This window comes from Macaca mulatta, chromosome 5 (assembly GCF_049350105.2).
Source record: "Macaca mulatta isolate MMU2019108-1 chromosome 5, T2T-MMU8v2.0, whole genome shotgun sequence".
Lineage (NCBI taxonomy): Eukaryota > Metazoa > Chordata > Mammalia > Primates > Cercopithecidae > Macaca > Macaca mulatta.
In genome coordinates, this window is record NC_133410.1 from 156822141 (window position 1) to 156835603 (window position 13463).

Genomic DNA, 13463 nt, shown 5'->3' on the forward strand with positions numbered 1-13463 from the left:
AAGGATCATACCTTTAAGCCTTGTTAAGAAATAGTCAATGTTTTTCCTGTGACTACAATTGCTGAGTGAGTTTAGATTCAACGATATTACCTTTCCAAACTCACAAAACTTTGGCTTAAGAAGGCTATTATAAGAAATAAATGAGATAAAATATGAAGTACTTGGCACAGAGCCTGCACCTAATAAGTACTCAGTAGCTATTCTTATAGGACCAGGTGGGACACAGAACTAAGTATTTTCTCAGAACTACTACTTAAGTCGATAACAAACTATTCTATTAGTACCAGTGGGAGAGTTACTTTTTAAATCTTAGGATACAAATCAGATGAAAAGAGCAGGCACATTAAAACCAAAGTAGCTCATGAAAATTTTCTTATAAACAGGCAATTCCCTAAACTAGTTTTTAAGAACATCGTGAGTCAGGTGACTGACTGTTCATTGGCTCTGGGTTGGCTGCTAGAAAGCTGAGCGCCAAATAAGCGGCCAGCCTCGACAAAGGCCTTGAGGCATATATTCTTTATATCATCTCCATGCTTGGCTCAATTATTCCCTCTCTTGCTCTAATCTCCCCTCTCTGTTGTATTTTTGTTTCACTTAAATTTCATCTTTAACTCATGGAAATCTGTGAGCTACCTTGGATTATTTTCTGGAACAAGATGGGTTGTATACAAACACATAAACTTGGGAAATAACTTCCAAAATTACATACTGTGCTCCTTACTTAGTTTTCAAATTTGCCATGTGAAGTGCACCTTGATTTAAAATTTAGGCTACAAGCAGCTGTCTTTGGATAACACTAATTTACTTTTGGCTCACACATCTCTATTTCAAATTATTTTCTAATAAATTACTTCAACATACTTTCCACTTTGGAGAAACAAGTGGCATGGTGACAGAAACAAGGGCGAACCCCACTCACATAAGTAGTTACCAACAACACATCAACCAATGTTCTTGGAGCACCTGCTGCATGCTGGGTGTTGCCTTTGCCCTGATCAGCAAACCAGATTCCCTCAATATCATGTTTGGTTTGGGGCTCTGGCCTGATTAACCTTCATAATAACCAAGGCATAATGATAAAGAACCAAACCTAGGATTGAAAACTGCATAGATTCAATAATGTCTGAAGTTCAGCAAAAATGGTGAATAATCAGAGACAAAGTAACTAAGACTTTTCTATGTGCAAGCTGGAAATGGGAGAGAGACCAGTTATTCACACACGTGGGCCACGCACGCACTCAGTGTCCTAGACTTATGTTCTTTAGGGTTCTAACCTTGGCCTACTTTGTCTCTCTGAATACTGATTTCTTGGTCATTTGCATCCACTTTCACGGATGATGATTCTGAAATCCTTATTTTTAATCTTGCCTTGTTTCCCAAGCTTCAAAATTAAATATCCAACTACCTCTTAGATATACCTGAATATCCCATAGGTATTTCAAACTTGTCTTAAACCAAAACTCATCCAACTCCCCTTTAAAAAAACCTAGCAATGGTTTTTCCCCCCATAACCAATCACCTTTTCATATATTACATAAATAACTCATTTGTTATGCTTAATCTTTTCATCACCCCTCACTAGAATGTAAGCTCTACCAGGGCAGGGATCGTTGTCCAAGATGTCTCCAGCTATGCTTAGAAAGGTACCTGGCATTTAGTAGGTATTGAGTAAATGTTTGCTAAGTGAATGAACCTTTCATCCCTTACCCTCAAAGCTGCCCCTGCTCCAGTATTCCTTATCTCAGTGAATGGCATTAGCAGCCAAGCCTGGGGAGTCATCCTAGATCTTTGCTTCTTCTCTTCCAATATAGAACTGCCCATGTTACTTTTCAGATGGTCTTATTATCTGCCCATCCTCTCAATCCCTGAGAGTGCTGGTCTAGGTCCACCCTAGGTCATTTCTAGCTCAACTGATGAAAACAGCCACCATTTCAATAAGTATACCTCACAACAGCCAGATCTTAAATGCAAAACTGAGCTTACCGTTCTGCTGCATGAAAACATTCAGAGGTTCTCTTTTGCTTAAGGATGAATTTAGGCCTTCCTTGCAGTCCAGGACCTGGTCCCAATCTGCTCATTTAACCTCACTTCCTATCACTTCACATCTGAAAGTTTATACAGTGGTAACACAAAATTGCTTCTGGTGCCCTGTGCAACAACAGCCTGTTCTTAGGCCCTCTGAGCAAGGCCAAGTCTGATCTCTCAAGATTCAGCATGGGGGTCAATTCTTGGAGAAACCTCCCCTGACTTTTCAGGGTGGCCTAAATGTCACGGCTTTATGTGTTCCCACAGCAACCAACTGAAGGGATACCAAAAATCTGGGCAAACATTTGCCATCAGCACTACAGTCTTATGCTTATGGAAGGAGGAAAGGAGTGCTCATTAAAATCATAGATATAACCTACTGGGTAGGTATTTATTTAGCCTCTTACAGTAAATAATTAGAAAGAGTCAGGTTACCTGATTCCTAAACTCTGAAAAAGGTGAAAAGAAAAAAAAAAATCTTTAAGATGTTTCATGAGAAAACAGTAAGCAGACAGTCCTTGGTTTCCTATATCTGACACAGCAAATACTGTAGTTGTGACAATGGGCTCAGATGTTCATGAGCTTCCTGTATGTGATTCATGAAAACACCAGGGACTGTCTCTTAAATCATTAATTAAAAACATCTAATAAATGTAATTTAAATTATTCCCCTGCTTTATCAGTTACCTGTACATTGCCAGCTATAAGGAGATAGCTATATTTGAATTATTATGTAATATTAATAACATTCTGATTTAGCTTGTGTCCACTACAATTAAGTTCTCTGTTTTGTGGCACAAATGCTCACTGCCCCCACAACACACACCTCCCACCTGCTGGTACCCTCGCTTGTCCTTCCCTCTTGCTCATGAGTGTGTGCACACACAGCATTGACAGGGATAATGTGGTTTATGACACAGTGAAACACACTTTCCTCTGGAACTGTTCAGCTTATTCATTAATTTTGGAGAACCAAAGAAAACTAATGATTCATCAACCACTACATTTCCTTAAAAATATTTTCTCCCATAGAATATACAATCAATACATTTAAAGATCTTTAAAATGTATGCTGTGAACTGAACTACACGGGAAAGGAATGAGGTACTCATTCACAGGCTTGGCTGTCTTAAAATATTGCCTATTTGAAAAACCCCAAGATTAACTTGTAATTGTATCTTTTAAAGCCATTCAGTTTCAAGATATAGACCTATGTCTCTTCCTTCAAGGGAAATGTGTGAGTGTGGAAACTAACATCATACAATTTGGCTGACCTTACCAAAATATGGACTCTTAGGTCTGTTTTAAAAATTTAAATCCAGTTGACTTTACATAATAATCAACTCGCTTCCTCTTTTACAGCCATAAAACTATTTAGTGATTTGTGGTAGCTGTGTCTTCCAGACACTGCATACATACTGAGTATTCAAAAAGGAAATTAGGTTATAAAATAGTGTGCTGAATCTAGTCAACTGTGTTCATTGAGGAATCACAAAGTAAAAAACACAGATGAGATGGAACTAATGGCAATTTACCAGGGAGGGGGACGTCATTCAACCTTGATTGCTCTTATGCTACATGGGTACATTCAAACATTTATTTGGTGGCTACTAAATATCCACAGCCTTGCTAGATTGTGGAGATAAGACTCTGCCTTCTCTAAAAACTTCTAACAGAAGAGGTAAAGCCTGGTTGATGGCTCTCAGTATTTTCTCAACTGTGAGACTCCCAATGGTCGGACTGCCACAGAGGCTTGTTACAGGAGTAAATCTCAACAGTTCAGTCCGCATTGGAAAAGCCCCTCTAGGAAATTTCCACAGATCCCCATTCCTCACACACAGCCTTTGAGACCTGCTGGTTTAGAAGGATCTTCCACCTCAAAGGGCAGCTCTCAGGACAAAATAACATTACAGGAAGAATGAAGATCTAACAAAGGAAAATGAAGGGCTGAAAAATGAAGACCTAACAATGCAACGTGATTGTATCATTTACATCATCTCTCTACATGAACATTACCAGGATCTTTGGCATTTGTTTGTAGAGGATAGTAATAATCTAATATTTTGGTGCTACTTTATAATTTATAAAATATGTACAAACATGTTTTTAGGTAATTTTTCATAGCAATGTTCAGGTAGGGCAACACTACTTCTCCATTTATAGACAAAGAAACTGAGGCCCAGAGAAGTTCTAAATAACTTGCCTTAATTTCACACCTAGTGAGTGACGTAAAAAATTAAAACTAAGTTTCTGACCCTTGAAGCCAATCTAGCTTCCACCACAAGAGAGAACCCTTTTAAAAAGTTATTATTATTATTTTTAAGACAGAAAGGTTCTGAAAATCTTCAAGGCAAATAGTGATTCATATTTAAAAATAAATGTATAAATCATTTGTAAGGTACAATAATATGGCTATTAACTGACATTATTGGCTAACAAGTTATTTTGGAAGACAGCACATTAAACAGAGCACACACACACAAATTCATACTTTAAAAACATAATTTACAGTCTGCATACACAGTCACTATTATAGCAAGTTTTAGGGTGATGCACTCTAGAGCATAAAGCCTTAAGGACATCAACTCAAAACTCAGACTGGTGTGTTTTTCCTCTTGTCTGCTCTCTAGGGATTATCTTCATGTTCTGTTCCCGGTGCCATTATTTCCTTTTAGCTTTAAATGACTTCCCTCAAATTAGCTCCCTCTACCCACCTTGCCCAGAATTCTCTGCTTCTGTAATCTAAAGAGGGGATTAGGGATGTCAAGGGACATTGGAAAACAAACTTCGTTAAGTATTTAAATATACATCCACACATATGTGTATATATATGTATATACATACAAAGTCACATATATACATACAGACTAAGAGTACTAAACTGTGCCTTCTTAGTGCTTCCTTTATTAGAGTCAAGGACGCATGAATAGACTAACATATAGGGTATAATTTTCATGAACTCAAGAACTGATATGGCAAAATAGCAAGGCTATATTATGAGACTGAGAATCCATACTTTAGCTTAGGTATAGGTTTGGAGTCCTATGACTTGAGTAAGGGTCTAACTTTGGCCTGGGGATTAGGAATAGATTGGGTGACTAAGTCCGATCCTAAATGTTTTCATCTACAAAAGGAAAATAAAACGACACCTATATACCATGATTTTGTGAAATGAGTTTTACAAATATTATAAAGCTTTATAAAAATAATCTCTTGTTAATTCAAAAATATTTTATATAAAGATAGCCATCTTTTTCACATATTTAATCTTTCTCACACACAGGATAAAAGAGTAAACTAACAAAACATACAAAAACACAAAAACAAATAGGTCTTTACTCTCACGAAATTTAGATTTTAAATTTACAGCATTGTTTCAAGCAGGTGAATGATTAAAGTCTAACTCCCGAATCAATACAAAATAAACTATATTAATATAAGTCTTAAGAAGACATTCATACAGCCAACAGACACATGAAAAAAATGCTCATCATCACTCGCCATCAGAGAAATGCAAATCAAAACCACAATGAGATACCATCTCACACCAGTTAGAATGGAAATCATTAAAGTCAGGAAACAACAGGTGCTGGAGAGGATGTGGAGAAATAGGAACACTTTTACACTGTTGGTGGGATTGTAAACTAGTTCAACCATTGGGGAAAACAGTGTGGTGATTCCTCAAGGATCTAGAACTAGAAATACCATTTGACCCAGCCAACCCATTACTGGGGATATACCCAAAGGATTATAAGTCATGCTGCTATAAAGACACATGCACACGTATGTTTATTGCGGCACTATTCACAATAGCAAAGACTTGGAATCAACCCAAATGTCCATCAGTGACAGACTGGATTAAGAAAATGTGGCACATATACACCATGGAATACTATGCAGCCATAAAAAAAGGATGAGTTCGTGTCCTTTGTAGGGACATGGATGCAGCTGGAAACCATCATTCTCAGCAAACTATCGCAAGAACAGAAAACCAAACACCGCATGTTCTCACTCATAGGTGGGAATTGAACAATGAGATCACCTGGACACAGGAAGGGGAACATCACACACCAGGGCCTATTGTGGGGAGGGGACGGGGGGAGGGATAGCATTATGAGATATACCTAATGTAAATGACGAGTTAATGGTTACAGCACACCAACATGGCACATGTATACATATGTAACAAACCTGCACGTTGTGCACATGTACCCTAGAACTTAAAGTGTGTGTGTATGTGTATATATATATACACATACATATATATATATGAAGCATTTACCAAGTTTCATTATCCATGGACCATCAGCTTTCCAATGAAGGAAAAAGTTACACCTGCATTTAGGTTTTTGTATGTTTGTAACTGAGTTATAAAAACAATTCCCTAGGTAATTCCACAGAAACTACTTAAAACAAGAAAAACTAAGCAAGAACTTCTAGAAAACCTTTTGCTTCAGAAGTAGTGAAGGGGCAGACTCTACAAATAGCCAAAATGTGGGTTCTGACATGAAGGTGGATCTATAGGTAGAGCCAGCTGGCCAACTGCCTGCTCCAAAATGCTCTTCTCCACGTCACTTTATTTTGACATACCACTTACTTTGTTTACTAATTAAGTGAGCCAGAAAGGCAGATTCTTATATTGGAAAGCACAAAGTGGCCTGAGAAAGGTGCCCGATGTAAATTTCACCTATTTATCTTCTACTGAACCAATCATATAATTAAGGAAAGAGAGAAGAAGGCAGGAGAAGCCTTACAAAAGCAAACTGACTTCAGCAGTGTGCAAATTTATTTTTCCTACTTTTTGAAAAATTGGCCTCTGGTAACAGAACCCACATTTTCCTAAGGGAAACATCCTTCCCCATTCTCGGTCTAGATGGTTCAGGTTGTCCAACTCCAGCCAGAACCAGCCTATCTGATTACTACATTTTCCAGCCACAGGCACTGGGGCAGAGGTGGGCACGTGAGCCAAGTTCAATCTGAGGAGATTCCACTGGGAGCTTTTATAGGAATTGCTAGGAACAGAAAACCTCTTTTTAATGGAGGTCTGGTAGCTGTCTCAGCACCACAAGAGAACGTGCATGAGAACAGAGCCAGAACAAAACCAAGCGACTGAGCAAGCGGGACTGAGTTCTAACGACCTGGCTTAAGACCATGGCTTGCCTGAAGCCAAGCATACACCAGGACTTTCCAGTGTGTGGGCCAATGCATTTCCAATGCTGCTTCAGTCAGTTTGCTGAATTTTCTATCACCTGTAACCAAGAGCTCATAATCCTTAGAAATAATTACTGAGCTCCTTCTACCAATTCAATGCTAGGTTTGAGGACCACCAAATAATTAATAGTGTAAATAATGTAAAAATCATGTAATATCAATTAAGGCAAAAATCAATCTCAAGAGAAAGAATAATTATTTGATTAACTTTTTCATTCCACAACTAAAGATACAACCTTGTGATCTCTGGCAAAACAGAGGGAAAACATTCAAGTCACTTATGTTTAAGCCTCTGAAGCACCAAATCATCTCTAAGAAAACTTCCCTCAGAAATAAACCTTAGGGAGTCTTCATGTGGAGCCCCTTAGTGAATGTAATTGTCTATTACACAATGAATCTTTTACTAATCGCAAAAATTCGACACTTTCACCAGACACAGTTTTCAATATCAATAAAACCATCTGGTCTAAGGCTGATGGTAACTAACTGCTTATAAGTGAGGATGGGGAAAGGTAAAAATAAATTAAAGACAATTTCTCCTTAAGGAGTACAATCTTGGGTCAGAAGCAAAAGCTAGCCTAACTATGCATAGTGAATCTCAGTCAGGTTTTTCATTTAACATGCTCATTTGGAAACTTTCAGGAGGAATAAAGGCGGGACTCACACAGAGACCTGGGGCTTGAACCAGCTGGTAAATGAAATTATTCTGTATGGAACACAAATCACAGACTTGATTCTGATATTAATGTTTTAATTTGCCACAAACACATATTCATACAGAAACCCAGAAAAGGCAGAAATCATGTATTCTGTGTGTGCCTAGTAAAACTGCTATTCCAGATCACACAAATTAAATTTACGATGACACGGAATTATTTTTCTGAGTCTTACTGAAAAACAAACTGTGACAAACAACAAAAAAAAAAACCTCTTTGGTTGATCCTTGCTCAGAATTTCAAATTCTGCTCATTAAATATTGCTCTGTGGAAAATCTCCAGGTGGTTTTTATATAAGGCACTATTACTGTTTATCACTGACAGATGAAATCAAAATTCTTTTTGAAGAATTCCCAATAATGCTATAGCATTAGCTGTACAAGTAAACTACATACTAGGAAAAAATATGTAAAAGGAACACCCACATGAACATTTACCTTCCACTGCTCTTTTGAAGAAAACTTTGCAGCTGCCACAGGTGACTACCCCATAATGACATCCTGAAGCCTCATCCCCACACACCAAACATATTTTTGAAGGTCTTGAAGATCCGGTAGAAACACTTCGTAAAGTAGAGCTGGGGAAAGAAATTGAGATTTAAATAACTACACTGTAAAGGCACATTTAACATGCTGCACAGCTTAGCTCAAAATTTGTCAATAATCATGGTTCCAGACAAGAATTCAGTATGTAATAGTCACATACTACATGACTTAGCAAAATAAAGGTAAAACCTGATATGAATGGAGCAATGCTATCAAGGCTATTGTAGAGCAAAGCCTCTTATCAGTACTGAGAAATAAGAAATAATCAAATGTAAACTTCTTTCCTTCTTTTCCTATTTTTGGAGAAGGTTTACCAGAAAATCACATTATTTGCACTTTAAGTGGGCAGTGCAAAGAATCTTGAACCAAGTCATCAGGGACGTATTTGCTGGCCTTTTGTTTCTGCATCAAAGAGCAATAATAATATTACTCAAGACTCTTCAGACTCACATTATATATCTCAATTATGCCAAAAATTTTTTAAACCTCCCCTTTCCAAAATAATCCACTAATTTAAAAAAAAATTTATCTTGTCTCAACTGCCAGCAGTTTTATCCCTCTAAGCTCCCGCATTTTTTCATGTTATCTTATATAGATGTGTTCTAATTACTTCATTTTGCTTACTAATTTGAAGGGACACAGCCAATAATAAAACAAAAAGCCAAATAGGGTAAATATCTCAGGTATGTTTCATGGTAAGAAACTGAAGGGCTCTCTGGGAAACAGATTTTAGGGACAAATGTAACCCTTTAGGCTCTGTTTGAATACTTTTTAAGGGGAATCTTCTCAAGATATATTATATAGTACTGTGTTACTTGATGACACTCCCTAAACAAAATGTTTTAACTTCTGATAAGGAATCACAATTCACTGACAGTTTAGATATGTACCAGGCAGGCAAACACGTTGATTTTTCAATTTGCAGTCCACATACATTTCTTGAATATTTACCTGCAGGTTCTGTGCAAGATGCCAAGGGAAAAAAAATACAAAAATCCAGTCTCTGCCCTCCAAGTTGGTGGGGGCATAAACCATTATGAAGATCCAGTAGCAACACTTCATAAAGTAGAACTGGGGAAAGTGCTATGGTGCATTATGGTAAGCGCTATGGTGCAGGGTAATGGGGGAAGCACACTGTGAATAAAGGAATTACAAAACACTTCCTCAAATGTGTCAGCTAACCTGAGTTTTGAAGCATGACTAGGTGAGAGCCAGAGTAAGAAAGGGGGCAGAGGCGGAAGGGTGTGCAGTGGCTCAGAGAAATGGGATCTGGATGGGCTCAGAAAACTTTGGGTAGAGTTGCTGTATGTCACTTTTATCACCTTGCTGTCAAAGCTTTTGCCTCCATGCCAAACAGGAGAAACATGGAAAAATGACAATGAAAAGACTAAAATGGTTATGTTACAGTGAAGATTTCTCTATTTTTCAAGTCTGCTAAAATGTGATAATATTGCGTTAATATTTGTTTAAAGTATTTCGAAGTATACTCTCACCAAAAACAGATGAAAGAACAAGCTATACAGCTGCTTAGAGCATGACTGCCGTTGTAGAAAATGACTTCTTAAATCAAGGACTGAAATAATGTTCCCCAAAGTTGTTTCTCCTTCTGAGAAAAGTGCTCTTTATTATTTTTATTGGTATCCTTTGACTTCTTTATGGCATTCAAAACATTCCATTTCAGCACCAGTAACTTCTTCAACATATTAGCTAGTAAAACTCAATCCATACCCTGTCTGACTCGTCTTACACTTCACAAGAAAATGCCACGGCTTTGTAAATATTTAGAACATAACTTAAAATCATCATGAAAACGTAATTGCTTTTTCACAACTACAAGCATACATGGGATTTTTATTCAACATTTCTGTGGGCCTTGATCCCAGTACTATTTTATTGGGATCTTAGCTTCAGTCTTTGGAACTCTCCTCTTTTTCTATCCCACCTTACTTTCTTGCTGATCTCATCTAGTCTCTTGGCTTTCAGTATCACCAATACGCTGGCGACTTCCAAATATTTATCTCTAGCCCAGACCCCTCCCTGGAATTTCAGACCCATTTATTCAACTGCCCACTTGGTATCTCCACTTGGGTGTCTAACACGCACCTCAACTTTAACATGGGCAAAACTTTGCGGCTCTTTCCCTGCCTCCAAACATGTTCATTTCACAGATATCCTCTTCTCAGTTAATGGCAACTACTATGGGTGGAATTGTGTTCCCCCAAAACTCATATGTTGAAGTCCTATCCCTTAGTACCTTGTAATGTGACTTTTGGGATTAGGGTTGTGCAGATGTAATTAGTTAAGATGAGGTCATACTGGAATGGGGTGGACCCCTAATCCAATACGACTGATGTTATTATATGCAGGGGAAATTGGAACACAGACACCTGTATGAGGAGGACACCATGTTTAGATTAAGGCAGAGATCATGGGATGCTTCTGCATGCCAAGGGACACCAACAATTGTCAGCAGACCACTGGAAGCTAGGTGAGAGAAATGGGATTCTTTATCACTGCCCTCAGAAGGAACACACCAACCAATCTTCAATCTCTAGCCTCCAAAACTGAGAGACAATAAATTTCCATAGCTTAAGCCACCTGGTCTGTAGTACTTTGTTATGGCATCCCTAGCAAACTAATACAACAACTCTTTCCTTCCAGTTGCTTGGGCCAAAAAGCACGGACTCATCTCTGACTCTTCTCTTTCTCTCACACAACACTCCCAGCCCTGAATCTGTTAAATTTTATTCATTTTATCCACAGAACGTATTCAGATTCTGATCAATCTCCAAAAACTCCTCCAGCACCATCTACTTTGAGCTGTCAACACCTCTTACCTGGGGTTCTGCAGAAGCTTCCTAGCTGATCTTCTGGTTTCTCTTAGCTCCGTTCCCCGCCCCGACCACCCTTATTCCCTGCCAGCCCCTGCCAAAATGACCCTTATTCATTCATTCCTTTTTTCTTATTTCTATACTCTATCCCTTAATGATCTCATCCACAATCCTAGCTTCAAACAGATCGCTTGGTGAATGACTTTCCAAATCTTTACAGCCAGCTCCAATCTCTCCCCCGTGTTCCAATTTCAAGTCTGCCTTATTAGCTTCTTGAGAATACCATGCTCAAAACAATATTTACTTTCTTTTTCCAGATTTTGACGTTGTGAAAGAGTACTGCCATCTGCTAGTTACCCAGGTTCAAACCTTGTACTCTTCCCTCAACTATCCAATCTAATCAGTTACCACCACGTCCTGCTCAGTCCAGCTTTGCAAACTCTCACATAGCTTCTCTGCATCCCACTGTTGGTAACACTGGTTCAGACCCTTGTTACTTCCCAAAGGTTCTTCCATAACTCTAGCTTTTCCTTCCAGCTCATTCTACAGTGACTGCTGACAAATGAATCTGAAGATAAAGGTTCTGACTGTATTACTTCTATGCTTAGAAATCTTCAATCATCCCTTCTGAATGCCACTACAAATAAAAACCTTAGTAGGACACTTAAAATCTTTCTCCCTACTATCAGCCTTCTCCTTCAGGGTCTAATAATGCTTAACCTTATGCTCAGCACATACCAACATCCCTGTTGAAGTGTTCTGGTCAACCACCATTTACAGGACCTAGTATTTCCTCTCCCTCACTCCCACTGGGAACCCTGTCCATCATTAAAGGGTCCTGATGTTCTCCCAGCACGAAGTACTACTCTCCCTTCTCCTAACTCCTTCACGTTTTGCTAATCCTTCTCCTTCAGCAGTTACCACTCTTGCTCTTATATTAGTGACCTGTGCACTTATCCTAATCCTTTGAGGGCAAAAATTTTATTGTATGCATCTCTGTGTTCCCAATGCCATTAGTTCAGTGTTGGTACTATTTATTGAGTGAATGAAATCGCACTCCTAATCTCATTAGAGTAGAACATAATTTACAAAAGGCAATTTTACAGAAGGTAAATTAATGAGGCCAAGGTTATCAGCTCAATTCCCATATGGTTCATTTAGCTTTGCACAGAGGAAAAAAAAGAATCCAGGGACAGACTATTGTCAAAAGCTCAGCCAGCTGTCTTGCAAATATATGCATTATTAACACAAGAGACAGGCCGCAAAAATAGATGGGTTTGGAAAACTCTAGTCTCTATTGAAACACTATCACATGTTTATCTCTGAAACCAAAAGATAGCACACGGTTGGAAAATTGTATGCATCCAGTTTGAAGGAACACATTTAGATGATACACATCACAAAAGAGAGAGGGAGAGAGGGCTCGCAGATCTTGAACTCACTTTCTTCTTAGACACTGAATGTCTTCAAAATACAAAGCATGTTTAGTGATTTGTATGTCAAAATTCAACTTCAGAGTATAATAAATGTACCAAACATCTACACATAGGATGTAAAGCCCAAACTGAGGGCCAAACACGCAGGAATCAAAGACAGGAATGGAGGCTCAGTAAGGAGGCCTGGGCTCTAGTTCTAGCTCCACCATTAACTGGTGAAACCTTTGCAAAATCACCTCTCCTCTCTGGGCCATAATTCTCAGAAAAAGAGGTTCAACAGATGATAGCTAAGATCCTTTTCAAGATATCCTTTTAAGATAAAAGTATAAAAATAAATGGAATAGCATGTCCTGATCAAGTTTAATTCAAACTGAGTTGCAAACTCAAATGAAAAACAATGTATTCTGAAAACCAGTAAACATTGTTTGATCTGGATCAAACATAAAAAATGTAACAAAATATTATTCTTTCTAAATCAGCTAATTATATAACACTTAAAATCTTTTTTACATTGATATAGTATCTGTGCTGCTGATTTTGGTTAAAATGTCTGAATAAATGTAAGCCATAGATGGTATTCTACATCCCTCCAAACCATTTTAATATTGAAGAGTTAGAAAAAACTACCCAAACTCATCATTTTGGGGGTTAATAGTCAAAGAAACATTGTTCACAGAAAGAAGTTTATCATCAGCAAAG

At 38.1% G+C, this 13463-nt stretch overlaps 1 protein-coding gene across 9 annotated transcripts in view; it reads right to left on the reverse strand.

Annotated features, from left to right (window-relative positions):
* NR3C2 (nuclear receptor subfamily 3 group C member 2) overlaps positions 1–13463 on the reverse strand; it is a 365926-nt gene that overhangs the window by 176456 nt on the left and 176007 nt on the right. For 5 of the 9 annotated variants that reach the window (XM_078002313.1, XM_078002314.1, XM_078002315.1 and 2 more), the window contains exon 3: positions 8390–8529. In XM_078002313.1, coding sequence (XP_077858439.1) covers positions 8390–8529 — 140 coding nt within the window. Of the gene's footprint in view, positions 1–8377; positions 8530–13463 lie in introns of all 9 variants that reach the window. The other 4 variants (XM_078002311.1, XM_028848799.2, XM_078002310.1 and 1 more) reach the window with 1 other exon arrangement.